Source organism: Cololabis saira, chromosome 8 (genome assembly GCF_033807715.1).
Source record: "Cololabis saira isolate AMF1-May2022 chromosome 8, fColSai1.1, whole genome shotgun sequence".
NCBI classification, from domain to species: domain Eukaryota; kingdom Metazoa; phylum Chordata; class Actinopteri; order Beloniformes; family Belonidae; genus Cololabis; species Cololabis saira.
The window spans coordinates 34,733,605-34,755,616 of NC_084594.1; the positions used below are offsets into that span (position 1 = coordinate 34,733,605).

At 39.2% G+C, this 22,012-nt stretch overlaps 1 protein-coding gene across 1 annotated transcript in view; it reads right to left on the bottom strand.

Annotated features, from left to right (window-relative positions):
* suclg2 (succinate-CoA ligase GDP-forming subunit beta) overlaps positions 1-22,012 on the bottom strand; it is a 136,328-nt gene that overhangs the window by 63,342 nt on the left and 50,974 nt on the right. The window contains exons 3-8 of the mRNA XM_061727865.1: positions 15,876-15,975; positions 14,740-14,830; positions 13,228-13,380; positions 12,876-12,965; positions 8,749-8,845; positions 1,273-1,434 (exon numbers count right to left, since the gene is read on the bottom strand). Of these exons, the coding sequence (XP_061583849.1) occupies positions 1,273-1,434; positions 8,749-8,845; positions 12,876-12,965; positions 13,228-13,380; positions 14,740-14,830; positions 15,876-15,975 (693 nt within the window). The remainder of the gene's footprint in view (positions 1-1,272; positions 1,435-8,748; positions 8,846-12,875; positions 12,966-13,227; positions 13,381-14,739; positions 14,831-15,875; positions 15,976-22,012) is intronic.

The following is a 22,012-nucleotide window of genomic DNA, read 5'->3' on the forward strand; positions in this document are numbered from 1 at the left end:
GATATTGACAAAAAAAAATCTAGGATGAAAGAATCCTATCAACAATTCCATGCAGTGCAAAAATCCTTTATTCCTTCCTTTGAGTAATTAGAATTAGAAAAATTATTAATATAAATGTAGTTTTTATTTAGTTTTATGAACATTTTTATTTGTAATTCAGTTAATGGGATTATTTCTTTCCCTGTTAGTTTCAGTTTAAATTCTCCATTAACTATAATAAGTCTGTTTCAGAACATAACCATTTCACTGTGCCTTGGACGTGTGTTCTGCAAAGCTTTTCATAAGAGGGATAGGTTAGAGTGGAGGTAAGTGGCTGACTCCACCCCTTAAAACAAGCTACCAAGAACAGAAATGTAAAGAGATTGTGGAAAATTGACATTTTTGGACTGTATCCATGAAAAAATTTGTTTATAAAAGATCAATATCTCAAAACATTTAACCAGCTTTTATTAAAAGGGCACGTTTCCTTTAAGCATCACAAAAAAATATCCAAACACGATGCTCAGTTTAAGGGAAAGTAGTGTCAATTACAAGACGGCTTGCTTTGTTTTTTGTAGACTTTGTCATCATTTAGCAAACAGCCTCAGCAGCTATCCTAATGGGTTCTGCAGGAGCCAGTTGCACAAGAATGTCTTACCTCATTTGATTTAGCCAAGCTGAACTCGTGTCCTGGCAAGCTTCCCGACAGAGGTTTCAATAAAAGGCAAATTTGCTTTAACAGCTGTCGCTTTGGTGGCTTACAGAATTCTCAAGGAACCTGCAGGGTCTTAAAAGCTGTTATTACTTTAAGAAAGAGGGAGCTGGGGATGCAAACTGGCGTTCGAGCATTTGCTCGGAGGGGGAGTAGTGCAGACAGACATCTAATGTGTATATGAGGCCACAGGGTAAGGAGCTAGAGCACCTGTTAATGCTGGCATTCACTGTAAATGCTTTGATTTATGACAAGAGAGGGTGCTCTTAATGAGAATGCTAACAATCTGGCTCACTGGAGACTTTCTGAGCAGATTATAGCTAATTAGAACACATTGGTTATGGCAGCATTTGTTCTGGAGTCTTCAGAAAGCAGCTCATAAAGCAGACTGGAAGAGTGCCTGGACTGCCTTTACTTTGACTAAGTTTTAACTCTGAGTTTTTCACTTGTGTGACTTAAGAGAGACATTAAAGCCATATGCCAGGAGGGCTGTTCTTATGGGGAGAGACTTCATTTACTTGTTGGTGTATTGTATGTGTGTGCAGGTGAATGAGTTTTATTACATAGCTTTGTATTCATACCAAAGCAGGCAATGTTTCCATCCAGTCCAATATATTTGAGGTCCCACTTGGCCGCCTCCGTCTCTGTGGGGTCGCTCTCAGACATGTCATCCATGGCAAACACAGCTTTCTGACGGAACTCAGCATTGTCGTCAAAGTTGATTTTAGCATCAAAGCAAACCACTGGGGTAAAGATGCAGACGAAGGGAGAGATGACAAAGAAAGAGTTACAGTTGAAGACAGTACTATGAAAAAAAAAAACCCACAAGAGAAAGGTGTTGATGTTTGGTGAGAAAAAAGACAAGAAAAAGACTTCAGACACAAAAATCTAGCCAATTATTTCCACACTTAAAATAAATGAACTGAAAGGTGGTTCTTGGTCTTAATTATTTCAGAGCTTTGCTCACTAAGGCCAGTGTTTTTGACACTACCATTAGAAATGATAGTAAATAGACATTTTCCTTAAACATGAAAGAGAGTAAAGTTCAAAACAACTAGACTTTGAAAAAAATAAATTATTTAATGAAATTATTAAAAGAGCTGGGGCCTCATTTAAAATGGAGTGCGTAGGATTCATACTAAAAGTGCACGTACGCCCAAAAGCCGAAAATGGCGGGCGCAAAAAAAAATCTGGATTTATAAAACCGCGTGCACGCAGACTTCCACGTAATGTTCTCTTTATAAATCACAGTCCAGCTGGAAGGTTGCGCACGTGAATCCGCCTGGTATCCCGCCCTCTACACGCCCACTTTCTACCGAAAATGGAATAATTTTGCATATGAATGAGCCTGCTGAGCATGCGCAGTGGCTTCCTGCAACCTGTTTGGCTTCAGAATGAATGAACGTGTCGAGCCACCGTGCCACTGAATTTCACTGAGATCTGAGATCTAGATGTTGTTGATGAGGTGGAGGACAGGAAAACCACATTATTTTGTGGTCACAGTAAAAGTAGAAAAATAAATAGTATAAAATACAGCGAGTGAGTGGCAGCACGCCGTTGCTGCGCGGAACGCCGTGAGTGCCCCGGCGCAACAGGGGCACGTCCCCCCGTCTTTTTAAAATCATGTTTTTGTCCCCCCCACTTTTTATAGTTTAAAAACTAACGGTAGGATCAGCCATTAACTGCAAATCACACCCTGTGTGAAGGGCCCGGCAGCCCCGCTTCACCCCCGCTCCCACTTCTCCTCTCCCGTCTCCCCTCAGAGCTGCTCAGGTCGGGTAATGGTTCTGCGTCACTAACGCAGAGCCTACGGCGTAGGTGCGCGTCGCCGCGTACCCTACGCCGTAGGCTCTGCGTCGTTTTAACGCGGGACCATAATTTAGGCTTACACCCGCACCTAAAGGTTTCACGCGCGCGTAAAACTCATTATATATATAAAAATATCTGTGTCCCTTTAGGGAAGAAATGAGGGGCTCCGTGGAGCCCCTAAACGCTCTACGAAGCCACTCATTTGTTCTGTCCTAAAGCGGTGTGTGAAGAGGCGGTTGCAGCAGCAGCAGCACCAGAGTCCTGACTGACTGAGCTTCACACACAGAGGGACACGATCAGCGCTATTTTATTTTAAGTCTGATATATGTTGTGATATGTGATGACATTATTAAGAGTATGACATGCATCTGGCTTCATTTCACCACCTCACAGCCTGCGTCGCCAGTTCCCCGTGTCTTAAGTAAATTCTTACGGGAGGGTCAGGGTTGCCGTAAAGATAAGCAGATTTTTCGGTTAGTTTTTTCTTTTTAGATCCGAGGCTTTGCGTAGAAGGCGGCTTCCGCAACTTTCAGGCGCTTTTTCTGCGCAAGCAAGCTTTACAGATGAGGCCCCTGACATTTAAATAGTGGCTTAATTTAAAGGAACAATTTACTTGAATGAGACAATCAATTATATATAATGACATTTTATCGTTTGTTCAACCCAAATTTGTTCTTATAAACAATGCTGAAATTGGCTGATGTGTGTTGTTTAAAGGGGACCTATTATGAAAAACACGTTTTTTCTTGTTTTAACATATATAACGTGGTCTCCCCTCAGCCTGCCAACTCAGAGAAGGAGGAAAGCAACCAAATTCTGCAGCGTCTGTACAGCCGCCCGGATGAGCCGTCCAGTCTGAAGTGGCTTCTACGAGCCGTTCAGATTCTGCTCACTTTCATTGGCCTCCGATGCGTGAAACCACGCCCACAACTAACTCTGGCCGGAACAACAACAACTCCGCCGGCCGGAGCTTCCGCCATTTTTTCGTGGCGGTATATCGCGTCATTCAGGCAGCCAATCAGCACAGAGCCTCATTATCATAGCCCCGCCCACTCAGAATCCCTCATAGATAATGAGGTTAGAGACTGGGAAGATAAAGACATGGTTTAGAGGCTGAATTTCTAATTCATTTAGCAAAAACAATCAAAAGCTTGTTTTTAAGACATTCAAGGCCAAATAGGTATTAGATGCCATAATAGGTCCCCTTTAATATTTCTGATATTGTGTTATTCTCTGTGATGCTCCTCGAGCCTCACCTGCTCTCTGTACATCTACTCAAAAACAGCTAAACTAAGACACAATCCCAACAGTGTGTAAATCCAATTGCTCTCTTTCTCTCGCATAAGCGCATAAAATGTTTTTGTGCATGCTAAAAGCAGTCCAAGTCAAGTAATTTTAGTATAAAACAAATAAAACACCCAAAAATAGGTTGTTTGGTATAGAGCTTTGACTCTGCATGACTATGTTTAGCTTCACCTTTGTCTTTGGTTAAATTGATTAGGCCTCAGTCTCTAAGAGATGGGCCAACAATAGCACAAACCCAGCCTTGTTCAGAGTAACTGAGTGCACTGAAAGTCAGTCCATCTTGCATCATTTCTATTCATCCCTTCTGTGCACCATGGCCTGTATTGGCTGGATATTATTGAATAATATTACTGTAAGTTGTATGTGTGGATTTCCCACATGAGCCATCCTTCATTTGTAGGATTCCATGAAATCATTTCACATACTTCCAAAAAGAAAGTAAAATCTTCCCAGTTAATTTTGAATGAAGACTCCTAAAAGGTTTGATTAGAAAAATAAATGCTGGAAATATGTTGTGTAAATGACACGCAAACAAACCAGCACAAATAAAACACTGAGGAAGATACAGCCTCACATGCAGCTAGCTCTCTGGTACCTAAGAAACGGACACTATATCTCCTTTACATCAAGTTCATTTTACTTTTGTTCAGAAACTTTTATTAGTGCATTTTTGTCTAAAAAATGAATTTAACTCGTAACAAGAAAAACAAAAACAGATGTCTTCCCTTGAGAAATTCTGCTCCCTAGTACACATCTGTTGAATACAAGGAAACGGCTATGTTCCCTGGCAACGTGTTAACAAATTGATCCATAGATGTGTAGAGAAAACAGCTCAAAGTTTTTTGAAGCCAAAACTTTCTTTTTGGTAGAAAAGGAAATTCTTTTCAAACAAATGTTTGAAAGGAGGCTTTAAATGGATCAAAAGAAAATTAAAGTAGATCAAAAGGTTAAGAAGTCCTGACTTGACTGTTGTCTTAGTAACGTATCCACTGAAACTAACTTTCAATAGACAAAAGTTCAAGTTGTACTGTAGCTTAAAAATTAATATAATTCTGATATTTGCGCCACGAGTTGTATAACAAAGTTTAAGACATAATATTACTTAGCAAGACATAAATGAACGATCCAGTTAGACATAATAAATCGTTGGAATTCAATGCCTCATAATCTGAGGAAAGAAACTGCTTCCACTCATGATGGTACGTCACCATAATCTTATCCTGCTGGAAGCAGGCTGACCTGACAGGTGAGTTTGTCTTTCAGTATCATTTGATTTCTGTGCAGATACGTCAGCTCTTTGATATCACTGAGTCTCTGCGTATGATTACAAATGATGTTCTGAGCAGTGTATATCATCAGGTTGCAGAACCTTCCTGTCGCAAGATGTGCACACCCCATGTCAGTTTGTGATGTTTCCAATTAGGATACCTTCCATTGCTCCTTTAATGAAGTTTGCAAGAACTTGGCATAGAAGTTTACCCTTCTCAAGGTTTCTCAGGAACTAGAGTCACTCAAGGGATTTCTTGACAGTTTTTCTATGATATTTATTTCCAGTAGGATAAACATATTTATCTCTTACACCTTAGCTCCATGTTGGTTTAAAGCAGGGTGTGTATTTTGTGTTCTTTCTTTCAAAATTAACAAGGTTTGTGATTTTGTCAACATCAAACTTTTAATGTGAATTGTACAACAAGATTGTTGATGTACTCATGATATAAAAATTATTAGAGAATAATAGTTAATCTATGATGGTGGTGTTATTGACCAACTTGAATTCATTTTTATGTTGGGGAGAGTCAACGACTGAAATGCTTCCTTTTTGCCATCCACTATTAAAGCTTTCATAAAACTAATAATCAAGTAGAGACAATTTCATTTATTTTGCAGAACATTGTTATTTTTCATCTCAACTGCTGCAGCGCTCGTCTAGCCGGACTCCCAGCATGCATCAGACTACAGCTGTTCCACAATGCTGCTTCATGTTCGTGGTTTGACAAACCATCAAGTTCAACCCAAACATTCCTCTTGGAAACATTTTTTGGAAATTATCTAAATCTAATCTATGCCAAATCTATATACAAGGGAGTTGCAGTCCAGACCGTTTTCATTTGTGGTTCCATAATCTTGGAACAGGCCAGTAAATACTATCAGAGAAGGGACACTGATCTACCTGCATGAATCTTTTCAACAATTGTATTTTCAGAGAACACGTCTAACAAGCTTAACATTCACTTCATTCAGTAGTTTACCACTTGTGGCATCAATGAAATTGATTAAACCCTTAATGCATATGCCAGCATGTTTTAGTGCACTAAAGCCTCAATGTTCTTTATCACTTGGAAGGCACTGGATGAAAGCGAGTGATAATTAACTCATGTGAATGTAAAATCATCTTGAAATAAAATACAATTTAACTGTCATGCCAATGTCAAAGTAATATTTTTGTACCCGGCAAAAGCTTACATGGGCATTTGGGTAAATGCGAAAAAAAAAAAGTGAATGTTGAAATAATTTTCTCACTGGCCGTCCAAATTACAGGTACGTTTCTGTATTTTATTATGCACTTTTTTGTTTGTTTTAAATGATATAGGAACAGAGATGTGCTCAAATTTCAATGGGTCTATTGTCACATTGCACAATAATAGCACAGTTTTAATTGCATGATATATTGAATATTAATGTTGATATCAATTATATTAATATGAATATTAATGTTGAATATGACTTCTTTTAGACAATAGATTTATACTGAGGGGTAAAAATCAAATCTTTCATTTCTAATGTGTTGTGCCTTTCAAAACATTATTCTTTAGCACACAGTGAAGTCATTGATTTCTAAATATAACAATTTCTTATTTTTGATTCATGCTTGAAGTCTTTATTATTCAAGGCAAGTTTATTTGTAAATCCTATTTCATGTACAAGACCATTCAAAATGTTTTACATGTTTTACAAGATCTTTAAAAATATATTAAAAAGTAAGAGTATGGGGCCACTCGGTGGCGCAGTGGGTTAAGCGGCGGCTCATATACTGAGGCTACAGTCCTCCTCCTGCAGCGGTCGTGGGTTCGAATCCAGCCCGCGCACCTTTGCTGCGTGTCTTCCCCGTTCTCTCTCTACCCCTTTCCAGTCTGCATCTCAATAAAGGGCCACTAGAGCCCAAAAAAATCTTAAAAAAAAAAAAAAAAAAAAGAGTATGAAGCAGAAATTAAAAACAGACCTAGGTTAAATAAGAAACAAGAAATACAGGTTGGAGTGCATTATAGTGGATAACTGAAATGTAGCAGTACATAAAAAGGGTTTCAAGTTTGATTTGAAGTTTCAGCAGCCCTGATGCATTCTGGGAGTTTGTTCCACAGGTGGGGAGCATAAAAGCTGAAAGCTGCCTCGCTGTGTTTGGTTCTAACTCTGGGTACAGAAAGTAGGCGTGACCCTGACGACTGTAGGTTCTGGTTGGTTCATAATGGAGATTAGAGATGTATTTGGTCCCGAGACTATTCAGAGATTTATAAACCAACAGCAGGATTTTAAAGTTTATTCTGTGACAGACAGGAAGCCAGTGTAAACATTTAAGAACTGGAGTTATCTGGTCAACTCTCTTGGTCTTAGTGAGGACTCTGGCAGCGTTCTGGACTAACTGCAGCTGTTGGATAGATTTTTTTGGAGACCCGTGAGAACAGCGTTACAGTCGTCCAGTCTACTGAAGATAAAAGCATCAACAAGTTTTTCTAAGTCCTGCTGAGACATCAGTCCTTTAATCCTCGATTTGTCCTTTAGGTGATGTCAGGCTGACTTCACGACTGTCTTGATGTGGCTGTTAAAATTCAGGTCAGAGTCCAAAACCAATCCAAGATTTTTGGCTTGGCTCTTGGTTTTTAGCTTCACTGTTGGAAACTGAGTGCTGACTTTTATCCTTTCTTTCTTGGCTCCAAACACTATTGTTTCTGTTTTGTCTTCATCTATCCGAAAAAGAAATTCTGGCACATCCATTCTTTAATTTGATCAATGCGTTTGATCGATGTTTGAATTGGATTATAGTTCCCTGATAAGATGGTCATATAAATCTGTGTCATTTGCATGGTTACGGTAACACATTGTGTTCTTTTTTCATAATTTGAGTGATTGGTGGCATGTAAATGTTAAACAGAGGCCTCAGAAACTGACCGTTATTTTTGTTAGTTCTGATTTGTAGTTACCTAAACACACAAAACCCACACAAAAAGTGCTGTGTCAGAAAGTCCCAAACAGTTCTTCAACCGGTCTATGAAGATGTTGTGGTCGACCGTGTCGATGCAGCACAGAGATCAGGTAAGACCAAGACTGAAATGTTGCCACTATCCGTAGTGTCAACTACAGATAGTTCACCTAACTTTGTCTTATAAATTCAATATAAACTTAACATTTAAGATATGCTCTACGGGGAAATAAGACATTTTGAAAAAATAAATAAAAAATACAACTTTAAATTCTGATAACGATGTTAACTGAATTACAGAGCATCCTTGAGTAGTTATTCTTAAATCAGGTGTAAGGACAAAAAATCTTCCATATCTTTTTGATGATCAACTTTACACCCTCAGTCACCATCAAAAAGGAATCATCAATAAGCATCAGCACGATGTGTTGGAAACCACTACTCCACAAGAAGCCATTTGGAATTTAATCCAAAGTCATGCTGACAAGAGGCTGATGTCAATGTGTTGCAATTACTGTACACTTTGCCTACTTGAGCGCACTAAGACCTGAGGAGATGGCATGCCCGCATCTGTGAGTGTGTAAAATGTGTCCGTCTTTAAACAAAAAGAAGTAAAATGCTAAATTAAATAACACAAAAACAGTAAAAGGGAAAGTAGTCAACACACCACACACACACACACACACACAAACACAAACACACACACACACACACACACACGGAGAGTGTTTTCTATGAAATGCAGTACCTTGTCCTTCAGGAGTCTCTCCGAGAGGATTGACTTCTACTTGAGTGGCGTCGACTTTCAGGAACAGATCATAGAGCCTCTTAATCTGATCTGCTGCCTGCAAGGTCCAGAGATGACAGTAATTACCTGAGGTTTTGACACCGAACACTCCGCTCCGCCAAAGCCACTCAGTATCACTCAAGCTACATGTAAAAAGGCAAATCACCTTTAATATCACGCTGTCTGGGCTTGTTTTGCATTACTGCGTATTGCTCTGTGTGCAAGGAAAATTTCCCTCACTATTTCAAAACATGTGACAACTAGCAAAAAAGACGAGGACTGAAACCTACATTTGCACAGTTTGATTTAATATTATTCCACATAGGATTACAATTCAGATTTCAGGAATTTGAATATAGTCGCTTTTTCAATCAATACTTCTTTTAGTCCACATAGTTCAATATGATTAAAAAAAAAAAATTTAAATAGTGAACATAGCATCTAATATACAACCATCCTAAAATAATTTCACTAAATCATCATTAGTCTAACTAGAAACCCTTATTTCCTTTAAAAATACAGGTGTGAATGCTAAGAAAAATGTTTTCTCTTAAATCTGCTGAAACATTTTAAGAACTTGCTAAATTTTGAACATGAATAATGTTCAGATTTAGCAGAATTAAGCTATGGCTGAATGGCTGAAACCAATTCTTGTAGCTGAATTAATTGTTTTATATATAGTAGGTACGGAAAGTATTCAGACCCCTTTAAATTCTTCCCTCTTTGTTTCATTGCAGCCATTTGCTAAAATCAAAAAAGATCATTTTATTTCTCATTAATGTAGAGTACACTCAGTAGCCTACCCCATCTTGACAGAAATGTAGAAATGTATTAAAAAAGAAACTGAAATATCATGTGGTCATAAGTATTCAGACCCTTTGCTCAGTATTGAGTAGAAGCACCTTTTGAGCGAGTACAGCCATGAGTCTTCTTGGGAATGATGCAACAAGTTTGTCACACCTGGATTTGGGATCCTCTGCCATTCTTCCTTGCAGATCCTCTCCAGTTCTGTGAGGTTGGATGGTGAATGTTGGTGGACAGTCATTTTCAAATCTCTCCAGAGATGCTCAGTTGGGTTTGGGTCAGGGCTTTGGCTGGGCCGGTCAGGAAGAGTCCCAGAGTTTAGCCCAAGCCACTCCTTTGTTATTCTAGCTGTGTGCTTCGGGTCATCATCTTGTTGGAAGGTGAAGCTTCGGCCCAGTCTGAGGTCCTGAGCTCTCTGGAAGACGTTTTCTGCCAGGATATCTCTATACTTGGCCACATTCATCTTTCCTTTGAATGCAACCAGTCGTCCAGTCCTGCAGCTGAATCCCCTCCATAGCATGATGCTGCACCACCATGTTTCACTGTTGGGATGGTAGTGGGCAGGTGATGAGCGGTGCCTGCTTTTCTCCACACATACCGCTTAGAGTTAACGCCACAATGTTTATTCTTGATCTCTTCAGACCAGAGAAACTTATTTGTTACAGTCTGAGAGTCATTTCTGTGTTTTTTGACTAAATCTATGCAGGCTTTCATAAACTCTATGCAGGCTTCCAGCTACACAGGTGTGTGCCTTTACTTATCAAGTCCAATCAGTTTAATTAAACGCATCTGGACCCCAATGAAGGAGCAGAACCATCTCAAGAAGGATCAGAAGAAATGGACAGCATGTGAGTTCAATATGAGTGTCACAGTAAAGGGTGTGAATACTTATGACCACGTGATATTTCCGTATTTCTTTTTTAATACATTTGCAACATTTTCTACATTTCTGTTCTTTTCTGTCAAGATGAGGTGCTGAGTGTACATTCATGAGAAATAAAATTAACTTTTTTGATTTTAGCAAATGGCGCCAATGAAACAAAAAGGGTAGAATTATAAGGGGTCTGAATACTTTCCACACCCACTGTGTATATGTGTGTGTATGTATATATCAACTTTTTTTTTTTTAACGTATGAAAAAGTTGAAAGGCCTTTTGATTTGTTGAAGTATTTGATATGTGAGCAGAAGTACTTGAACAGCCGAAAGGTAAAACTGAAATAAAGCCAACTGAAGTTCATATACCTGTAGGGGATTAAGGGACTGTAAATCATTAATTTGGCTGAGCCTCGCTCTTATCTTTCCTCTTTTATGAGTCTTGATAAGAGATGATAAAATGACAGAGCTTGTGTAGAGACTACAAAATTATTGCCTTTCAACATTGTTACTTTCAGAGACCAACCCTTCTATCCATACCTTTGTAACCAATTCATCCATCCATATCCCAGTCCATCTATCCAATTGTACATTAACATCACTTTCCATCCATCTTGCCCTCTATACATTAGGATCTCCATCCATCCATCCATCCATCCATCCATCCATCCATCCATATGAACACTGCACTCATGAAATAGGAATAAAACATTTTATCTTCTCTATGAAATTGTTGTAAATAAAAAGAGGAATGTTTCTGAGAACCAAATTATCCAAATTTTATGGACAACAATGTCTATAGAGTTATTAGGATTCTGTGCGTCTCAGATCAGCCCTTTGATTTCACCTCCTCATTAACATCTTCTTGGCAATGTGACACCTACTCCTCCTTAGTGGGTTGTATAAGGCAGACTATAAATCTATCGTCAGATATCTGACAATTTCCACTGTGCGCTGTCAGATAATGGTTTATTCTATTACAGCCATTTTGCCACTGTGACTTTTACAAAAGAATGCATCAATGTTTTGTTGTTTTTTTTCTAGATGTCAAAGATGAAAACACAGCAGTGATGTAAAAACACTAGTCATTTCTGTGTTTACACAAACACATGGCTTTGGGACTTGCTCTGTGTGAAAGATTTCAAATTTATCTACATTTTGATGTAGCTGGCTGAAATTTAAATTTAGAGGCAGTGAAAAGACATGAAATCAAAAACAAATTCTCAAAATACGATCTTGGCTTATGCTCTCAGGGCAAAGCGTCTGCTCCAACTCACTAAATTAGTAAGCCACTGGCAAGCTGATGAGGATCCTATCATTTGAGTCAGGTGTGTTGGAGCACAGCAACATCTAAAACATTCAGTACAGTGTCCGATGAAGACTAGGTTGAAAAAAAACACTACTCTAGGTCATGCAACCTCCATTCTGATTCCGCCAACATTCTGTCATAGAAATGTATTATAAACTCAGAATAGAGCAGAATAAAATTCTGAAAGTATGCTTAAGTACCGGTAGATAGCTCTGAAAAAGCACAAAGTTTTAGAAAGACTAGGTCTATCATTTTCAATAATAGAAAAAAAAACTTGAAAATCTGTAATGTTTTGATAAGTATAAGGATTTGAAAAACCAAAGGTCAGCTCTTTCAGAAATGTCCTGAAAGAGGCTTACATTTTTGATATCTGAATAGCTGAACTAGAACAACCTAGAAAGAAGTAGTTGAAAAAAAAGGGCAAAAGATAAAACAATAAGGAGCACCAGCATCACAATGCTCACTCAGCAGTTGCACATTTAGATTTCAAAGGGGGTTCTAGTCTCTCTTGAAATAATTATTGGCATGCACACACAGTTTCTCTATTATCACACAGCTTATTCCAAACAGAAAAGCTAATTTAGAAGAATTTTAATTCCATCTAAATCACAGACTCGCAGCCCACTCACAGCAACCAAGGAAGAGCACACTAACAATGCAGACACTCTACCACTCCTTTTCTTTCTCCCCTGGCCTGCTTACAAAAAAAAAAAAATCAATGTCCTTTCAGCAACCTACAAATGAAAGAAATCACACACAGTGGAATGCAACTAGCATGGGCACATCTTTCACTCAAGTTGATTTTGCAGAGGTAGATTTATTTAGCCGATTTATACATATTCCATGTGTTACTCTTTTGAGCTAATCTTCTCACCATGGTGCATGTGGAAAAGAAAACAAATTAGGGATCTGATGCCAAGGCACAGTTAGGTTTTGAGAACAACTCTTCACACTTGCCTGTGGAACACTAATGAAAGCAAAAGTATGGCATGTTTGTAAAAGAGCATGGATCGGTCAGTCTATACGTGTCCGTGTATTGTAAAGCTTTCTGCCTCTTTCCTCTCTGCATTGTGTCGTGGAAGGCTTGGATACATCTATTACCTCTCTTTGCAGAGATCCTTTGAAACCCAAATTAGTTGCCATGCGAAGAGCCTGTTCATCTTGCACACCTTCAAATATGTCTATGACTTCCTGTAAATATAAAAGTGAGAGTAAAAGACAAAAAATGAAAAAAAAAAAATTATCTTGTGTAAAATTCTTGCCACAACTTGGAATAATTAAAAAAAAAAAATAAAAAAAATTCTGTCAATGCTACAGTAAGCATTTGTAGAAACAACTTAGTACAAGAAACAATTAACAATGTAACAGTTTGAACTTTCGGGTAAATTTCAGATAATCATTCAAAATTGCATTGATGGTTTTCATTGGTAGAAAAAGAAAGAAAAAAAATAACCTTGAAGATGAGTTCTGGGGAGCTGGCAGCCACCTCCTCGATATCCATACCTCCTTGGGGGCTTCCCACCATGACAGGACCATTACAGGCGCGATCCATTAGAATGGCAAAGTAAGTCTCTCTGCTAATGTCCAGGGCTTCAGCAACCATCACCTGAACATGACAGTTAAAGAAAGATGACTGGTTGGCAGAGGGGCTGAAGTTGACGTTAGGCTGTGACAAGGACCAGTAACGTTTGTTTCCCCAGGAAAGGAAACGAAGCCAATTTTCTACGTGGTTTGTTTTAGCAGAACTTTACATTTTATCTTATTCTTAAAGTTTGTATAACATTTAAACAAACACAAAAACTAATAACCACAATCTAAAGATTGTGAGAGTCTATTAGTTATCGCTCTTGGGAATCCATGAGGGGTAAAGAAACGAAAGCAAATGAAGAATTCTATGCTTGGACAGGAAGCAAAACAAGAGGGGATGGAAAATATTAAAGGACACAGCCCCACTTACAGTATATTACAAAAATGTTGTTGTCACGCATAGATTTTTTTAAAGTTCCTGTTTCCCTCAAATTAAACAGTCTTTTCCTAGAACCTGGTTCTTTTTTCAGTATTGATTTGACTTGCAATCTCAAGTGATCATCTAAAATCTCTGGCTCATCATCCCCGCTTATCTCTTGTCATCCCACAGTGCCAGGACAGCAAATCCACAGCATCGCAGAGCTGTTGGCCCTTTCAGTGCTGTGTTTTGCTCTGAGATGCAGTCCAAGTGGAGGGTGGATATGAGTCAACCCAAAACACCCAATTCAGACTAAACTATCATCATAACCCCCTTCTGCAGTCAATAGCTGCTCTTGTCAGGTTTGATAAGCTTTGTCACATGCATATGCAATGTTCTTGGTAAGACACTTGGTCTACACATCCAATCAAACTAGTGTAATTAAACATTTGTCCAACTGATTTAGTTGTTTGTTTGCTTGAGATAATTCTGAGCTTAGTTTGCTACCGGTGGTTTCTTTTTCACCCACTTTATTCCACCTAAACTCTGCAGAAGGAATGGGGGCAGGGATTAGGTGGAGGTGGAGGGGAAAGCAAGGGCAAACTGATAAAAAAAAAGACAAAGAAGAGGAGCACAGGAGGAACACACAAGCCAGACATAGCGGGCTTCATCACCTGGAAACGTCTGTTTTCAGTAGGCACTGCATGCCGCATGTGAGCAGAGAAAATGATATTCCTGCTAGTTAGTGGCTCACAGAAACAGTTGTTTACCAAACACTTTCAATTCACACTGAGCCATGCTCAATTTATGCAATGAGTCATAACACAGTAAACAACAGCAGCCAGCTATTAATAAATGTATCGAAGGAAAAAAAAAAAAAGACTGCTTTCTTAGACATTAGTTAGGCAGAACAGCATTACTGGACAAAGAGTGCTATGAAATGAGGTCAGTGAAAAGAATAACACCGAACATCAATAAATCAAAAAAGAGGAAAGTATATTTTCTTTGCCCCTGGCTCACCGTTTTTACTTTGACTCCATCTTTAGGTGTCTGTTTAGTGGTCAGGTGGAAACCGAGCATCTTATTAGCCAGCTCACCAACCACCGCAGGGCTGAAGGGAAGAAAATAGATTGAAAACAATATGATCTATTTGAAATAGAAACCTCTCTTTAAAAGTAAAACATCAGTTTAAAAGTGTACATTATATAATTGATGAAAAACATGAAAAGCAGGTAGAGACTAATCTTTTTACACTTCTCAAAAAGCTTTATTCGCATAATGCATCACGTTCTGACCGTGACTGTAACACATTCTGATCATACACAGTTTTGGGGGCCACTTTGATACACATATCTGTGCATGGGCCTTTACTTATTCACTTTCAAAGCACCCGACATCCTGGAGCCACGTCTGTAAAGCTGTTCTGGTTTTGTATGAGAATACAAATGAAGCTGGGAGATGCAGTCGTCCTTTGATAGAAGAGGAGAGGATGAACTGCACACTTATGTTACTGTCTGGGGAAGATGAACTTCGGTTTATTCCATTTTTTAAAAAGTCTGCAGCTGGTTCAAACTCCAAAGTAGGATGGTGCCATTAAATGTCTGACAATTATCATGAACTGCCTTTTTTCTTTGAAGTCTGCAAAAGGTGTAAGACACATTTTTAGGAAAAACACAACACTTCAGCAAGTGGAAACTTGGTGGAGGAAATTGGGATGCCAGAGCCACGAAAAAGTGTTTAAAATGGTTTAAAATAATTTTCTCAGCTTTTTGCAAAATGTATGATTCAAGAGCAAGTCCTTATCGGATAAAATAACCAGTGCAACTGATTTAAAAAAAAAATAATAACATTTTTAAACAATACACTATGCTTCAGATAACTTTATAATCACTTTACTACAACTAATTAAGAGCGTTTTTCAAAAATTTGACATTTGAAGTTAAGGGGGAAAAAGGACAAACAAAAAACCAAACAAACAAAAAGAAAAAGATTCATTTCATTTTTAGCACAAGAAATCCTGACAGTATTTTGGCTCCAGGTGCAGCTCGAGAGAGCTCTTTTGAACTTCCTTCCTACAAGAGCCACAGTCACACGAGAAAATGACAAGAATCTGTCTCAAGTCACAGCTTGAAATGCACATAAGAAAAAACACTTACTCCTTGGTTAAATGCACTCCACCTTTAAGGCCACTGTCAAACACACCTTTGCCTCTGCCACCGGCCAGAATCTGAGCTTTCAGCACAATTTCCTTGGCATCTGAAAGGCAAGCGACAGAGAGAAGAAATTAAGAGAGAAAGTTGGACAAGGCACTTGAGTTTGCCACAGGACTTGAAACGCCCCCTTAGCTGTGGCCCTCATTTCTCAGCTTGAGTGAAACCAGAAGTGAAAAGGAAGACAAAGATTTGAGTTTGTATAATTGTCAAATGTGGAAACAAATGGAGATTGTGTCGGTATAAAAATGTGACGGGCTAAAATACGTTGGCAAACCTGCAACAGGGAGTTGGTAGTTTAATAGGTAGTTTAATGCCAGGCATTAAAACAAATGCAAAACCCAAGGATATAACTAAAGATTATGTGACTGGTTTGGTTTTTAAGTGTATCTCATCTCAACAGACTTACCTGGTAAAATAAAGGTTAAATAAAAATAAAAAGTATGCACTTTCCCCTTCAGTGAAGAATGAAGCACTGAACTGAAATGAAACATGTAGCGATGAATAGAATACTAAAATGTACGGGTACCATGGGTGCCGGTATAAGAAATAAATGCAACAATTAGGCCTTCAAGATATAAAATGCCAAGTTACAATGGCATAGTAATAGCTTTACTCCAGACCCCCAAAACCAAAAAAGAAAACAAGGAGAAGTCACAGGTCACCAACAATCTGTAAAAACCTCTAAAGGCAACAAATGTAACCAATTAAAAATGTCAAAACAATTATCCTTATAATACTCCAGTTCAACAGAGATATTTCAGCATGGACTATAGATCGTCTCATGTCCTGAATTTACAACTGCAACGAAAAACTATATGCAAAAATACCACAAACATTAACACAGGCAGTTTCCTCAGAACTGATATTGTCCAAGAACAATGTAAGGTAAAGAAGAAAAATATAAGTTTTCAATAAAATCTTCCCGCAGTCATATAACCAGTCTTCATAACCTATGCTGTCAGTGCCACTGTGCAAGAATTTGCTCATCAGAAGGAGCCCCCCAGCTGTCTGCTCAGCACCCTGCATGCACTCTCCTCTATTCAGATAAACCAAGGACACTTGATAAAAGATGGTTTCTGACAAGATAATGATCATCTCGCTGAGCTAGTTCAACAATTGACAGGTGGCTGACACAACCTTGTTGTCAGAGAGCAGCCCCTCCCTTTAAGCTGTGTGTATGTGTATGCATAAAAATAATAACAATAAAAATGTAACAGGTGGTGCAGCAAAGACATGCGACCACAGGGAGATTGCACTGTTTAGATGTGCAGAGAGCAAAGGGATTTTATAATATGCTAAACACCTTTTATATAACATATTTATTTATATATATATATATATATATATATATATATATATATACACACACACACACACATATATATACCCACACACACACTGTATATAAAGGTAGGTGGAGAGGTCCTGCCCCAAGTGGAGGAGTTTAAGTATCTCGTGGGAAAGATGGAACGTGAGATTGAAAGACAGATTGGTGCAGCGTCCACAGTTATGCAGTGGGTGTATCAGATCGTCGCGGTGAAGAAGGAGCTTAGTCGAATGCCAAAGCTCTCGATTTACCCATCAATCTATGCGAATGACAAAAGGACAAAATTGCCATTTGGTTTCCTCCGCAGGGTGGCTCTGTGCTTCCTTTGAGATAGGGTGAGAAGGTCAGTGACTCAGAGTAGAGCCGTTCCTTCTTCACATCGAGACACATCAGCTCAGGTGGCTTGGCCATCTGTATCGGTCGGATAGCCCCTGGACTCCTCCCTAGGGAGGTGTTCCAGGCATGTCCCACCGGGAGGAGACCCCGGGGAAGACCCAGGACACGCTGGAGAGACTATGTCTACTAGCTTGCCTGGGAACACCATGGAATGGCCCTGGAAGAGAGGGTGAGGGAGATCTGGGCATCTCTGCTAAAACTTCTGTCCCCACGACCCGGTCCCAGATCAAGCAAATGAAAATGGATGGAAGTAATATATAGTGGGCCAAAAAAGTAGTATTTAGTCAGCCACCAATTGTGCAAGTTCTCCATATTAAAAAGATGGGAGAGGCCTGTAATTTTCATCATAGGTAACTTCAACTATGAGAGACAGAATGGGGGGAAAGAATCCAGGAAATCACATTGTAGGATTTTTACTAAATTAATTGGTAAATTCCTCGGTAAAGTAAGTATTTGGTCACCTACAAACAAGCAAGATTTCTGGCTTTCACAGACCTGTAACTTCTTCTTTAAGAGGCTACTCTGTCCTCCTCTCGTTACCTGTATTAATGGCACCTGTTTTAACTGGTTATCAGTATAAAAGACACCTGTCCACAAGCTCAAACAGTCACACTCCAAACTCCACTATGGCCAAGACCAAAGAGCTGTCAAAGGACCTGGGAAACAAAATTGCAGACCTTCACCAGGCTGGGAAGACTGAATCTGCAATAGGTAAGCAGCTTGGTGTGAAGCAATCAACTGTGGGAGCAATTACTATAAAATGGAAGACATACAAGACCGCTGATAATCTCCCTCGATCTGCGGCTCCACACAAGATCTCACCCCGTGGCGTAAAAATTATCACAAGAACGGTGAGTAAAGATCCCAGAACCACACGGGGGACCTAGTGAATGACCTGCAGAGAGCTGGGACCAAAGTAACAAAGGAACCATCAGTGACACAGTACGCTGCCAGGGACTCACATCCTGCAGGGCCAAAAGTGTCCCCTTGCTTAAGCCAGTTCATGTTCAGGCCCATCTGAAGTTTGCTAGAGAGCATTTGGATTATGCAGAAGAGGATTTGGAGAATGTTATATGGTCAGATGAAACCAAAATAGAACTTTTTGGTAGAAATACAACTTGTTATGTTTGGAGGAGAAAAAAAGCTGAGTTGCATCCAAAGAATACCAAACCTACTGTGAAGCACGGGGGTGGAAACATCATGCTTTGGGGATGTTTTTCTGCAAAGGGACCAGGACGACTGATCCGTGTAAGGGAGAGAATGAATGGGGCCATGTATTGTGAGATTTTGAGTGAAAACCTCCTTCCATCAGCAAGGGCATTGAAGATGAAACGTGGCTGGGTCTTTCAGCATGACAATGATCCCAAACACACCGCCCGGGCAACGAAGGAGTGGTTTCGTGAGAAACATTTCAAGGTCCAGGAGTGGCCTAGCCAGTCTCCAGATCTCAACCCCATAGAAAATCTTTGGAAGGAGTTGAAAGTCCGTGTTGCCCAGCGACAGCCCCAAAACATGACTGCTCTGGAGGAGATCTGCATGGAGGAACGGACCAAAATACCAGCAACAGTGTGTGAAAACCTTGTGAGACTTACAGAAACGTTTGACCTCTGTCATTGCCAACAAAGGGTATATAACAAAGTATTGAGATGAACCTTTGTTATTGACCAAATACTTATTTTCCCACTATAATTTGCAAATGCATTCTTTAAAAATCACATAATGTGATTTTCCGGATTTCTTTTTTCCATTTTGTCTCTCATAGTTGAAATATACCTGTGATTAAAATTACAGGCCTCTCTCATATTTTTAAGTGGGAGAACTTGCACAACTGGTGTCACTGTTCATAAACAAGATAAGGTTATAAAGCAAAGATATATTGAATACACAGGCATATGTGTATCATAGATATATGTATGAGAAATCTAAGCAAAGACATGGATATATAAAATGCCTTGTTTTTAAGGCAAAAACACAGTGAATATAAAAGAATTGCAAGTAAAATGCTAAGTAAGGTAATGGGGTGAGAACAGGGCAGTTCCAACACTGCACGAGTGTTTGTTAACAAACTTTCTCATCATGTGGCTTGCAATGTGATACTGTAACAATATCAACAATGAACAATTGTAAGAGAGTTCTGAAAAGGAAATTTCCTGAAATCAATATGTAACTTCATAAAATGCACAAAATAAGAAAAGAAAAACACATTATGAGATAAAATGTGCATATAATTCTCAAACACCCATCTGTAATTTTTACAGAATCATAACAAATTCTCTGGTTACAAATGAAACAACTATCAGTTGAAATGTACAGAGGATAATGATGATCACAGTGAACACAGTGCATGGCAAAAAGCAAGGTGAAAGGTGATCATTATCTGGTAGTATGACAGACACGATAGGCCTATAACGCTCAGACAAAGGTTGGTTGATAATGAACATGGAGCACATGGAGCACGGTGAGCTGTGACTGGAAAAGGAGTAGTAGTATGTGGTGGAGGAAAAAAAAAAAAAAATCAAAAACAAGTCTTGCTTTTATGTTCGGCCCAACACTGCAAAGTACAAGAGGAGAGAAGGTCACAAGGCTGAATTTAATCAGTAAAGACACCAGTGAGCGCTGCTGAAGAGTCAGAGCTTAGGGTGTTCATGCAGTGGAAAAATGCAATATTAAATCTGTAAACTAAGAGGTCAGGCTAATGAGGGGTGACGCAGATGTGTGTTCTAACAGACAGCTATATATTGTACATTCTGTGCTAGATGCTTCATTAAATATTTGTTTTCATTACTGCATGTTGGATGCACAGAGCATAAATGTCCTAGATAAATGAATAATTTCTTTACCTGGTGCAGCCACAATAATTACAAACACCTCTAACAGAAATAGGTCTGGTTATTAGCTGAATGAGAGCCCTTTTTCTTGGGGGGAAGGGAAACAGCATTGTATAATCAGTTCTCCACTTCCATTTGTGTCATACATGGCTCACTGTGAAAATGAAGAACAAGATTTTCATATCAATTTATCTCCTATTTCTTGGGGATACAGGGGAGAAGATTAAACATCATAACATCCAGTCATATCGCATGCATTCTGAGTAACACTGTCATCATCCTCAGGCCTTACTCATTTTCCAGTAATGAGTGCAAATCAACTCGCAGTATGCTTGTCTGTGACAGCAGCTGGCACAGAGGATGTTGCTTCAACAATAAGTCTCTCTTTTACCCGGCTCATTCAGTGAGTTGTTGAAAGGCTTACTCTCTCCTTACCCCCACCACCCCCCTTGCAATGTAGCTCATGGGCGGCCAGTAGTGCAGTTAGCTTTGGTCTGATCGTTAATTAAGCCTTCAAGGCTTTGCCACAAGTGGGATGTTGGCTGGTATGGCCCAAATGTAGGCCGTCCAGAGAGGGGAATATAAAGTTACAATTTGCCAGGAGAGAGGAAAAAGATCATGGTGGGCTTTCTCCAGCGTCAGTGCAAGCTCCAATCAAAGTAATGTGTAGATGAATGGGGAAGACAAATCAAACTCCTGGGAGAAAGGCAAAAAAACAGAGACTGTGACCATTCTCATGGATGCATGCAATTTGCACCAATGGTAAGTAGCAGGAACTCGCAACATCTGCGCTCATCATGACCTTAAAGTTTCTCAACATAAAACAGGTGCAAGGCGATTGCTGTCAACCAGGTGGATGTTAGTTATTCTGAGAACAAAAAGCATATCAGCCTACAAGATTAACATGATCAGTACCGTGGGTGTAATTGTGTTTTCTCTGTCATTTTTTGGTTCAAGGGTTCCTTCACAGGAAACACACATTTAAGTCGTGCGTAGCATCCCTTCAATTACGATGTCAAATGCACCTGAATAGTTTAATAGTTCTTTCATGAAAGAAAAAAGCCCATCAAACATCTTTAGAAGAAGTAAAGGGTCTGACTACATGGAAGTGACACACCGATAAGATAAACCACAGGCAAAGCTGAAGCAAAAGACGACTTTGATATATATCCTCATGTTTACCTATCCTCAGTCTTTTTGTGGGGTAATGGAAATTTAAATCAATAACACGCTGCAAAAAAAAAAAAAAAAAATGAACTGCATGATAGTAAGCCCTTAAACAATTCCAATGTATAAGCATAAAACGGAATATATGCAGATTGTTTTCCATTTTCTATTGTATGTATTAAATAGTCAAACTAGGTCAAGTTACTTTTGCTGAATATTTAGTATAACAGCCTTGCCAACACATCACATTTTAAATTCCACATAAGCATGGGAATGGGAAGGGGCTGTACACAGAGTGGGTCAGATTGAGGAGGCAGTAGCCGAAGCAGGGAAGCCCAGACTTCCCTCTCACCAGCCACTTC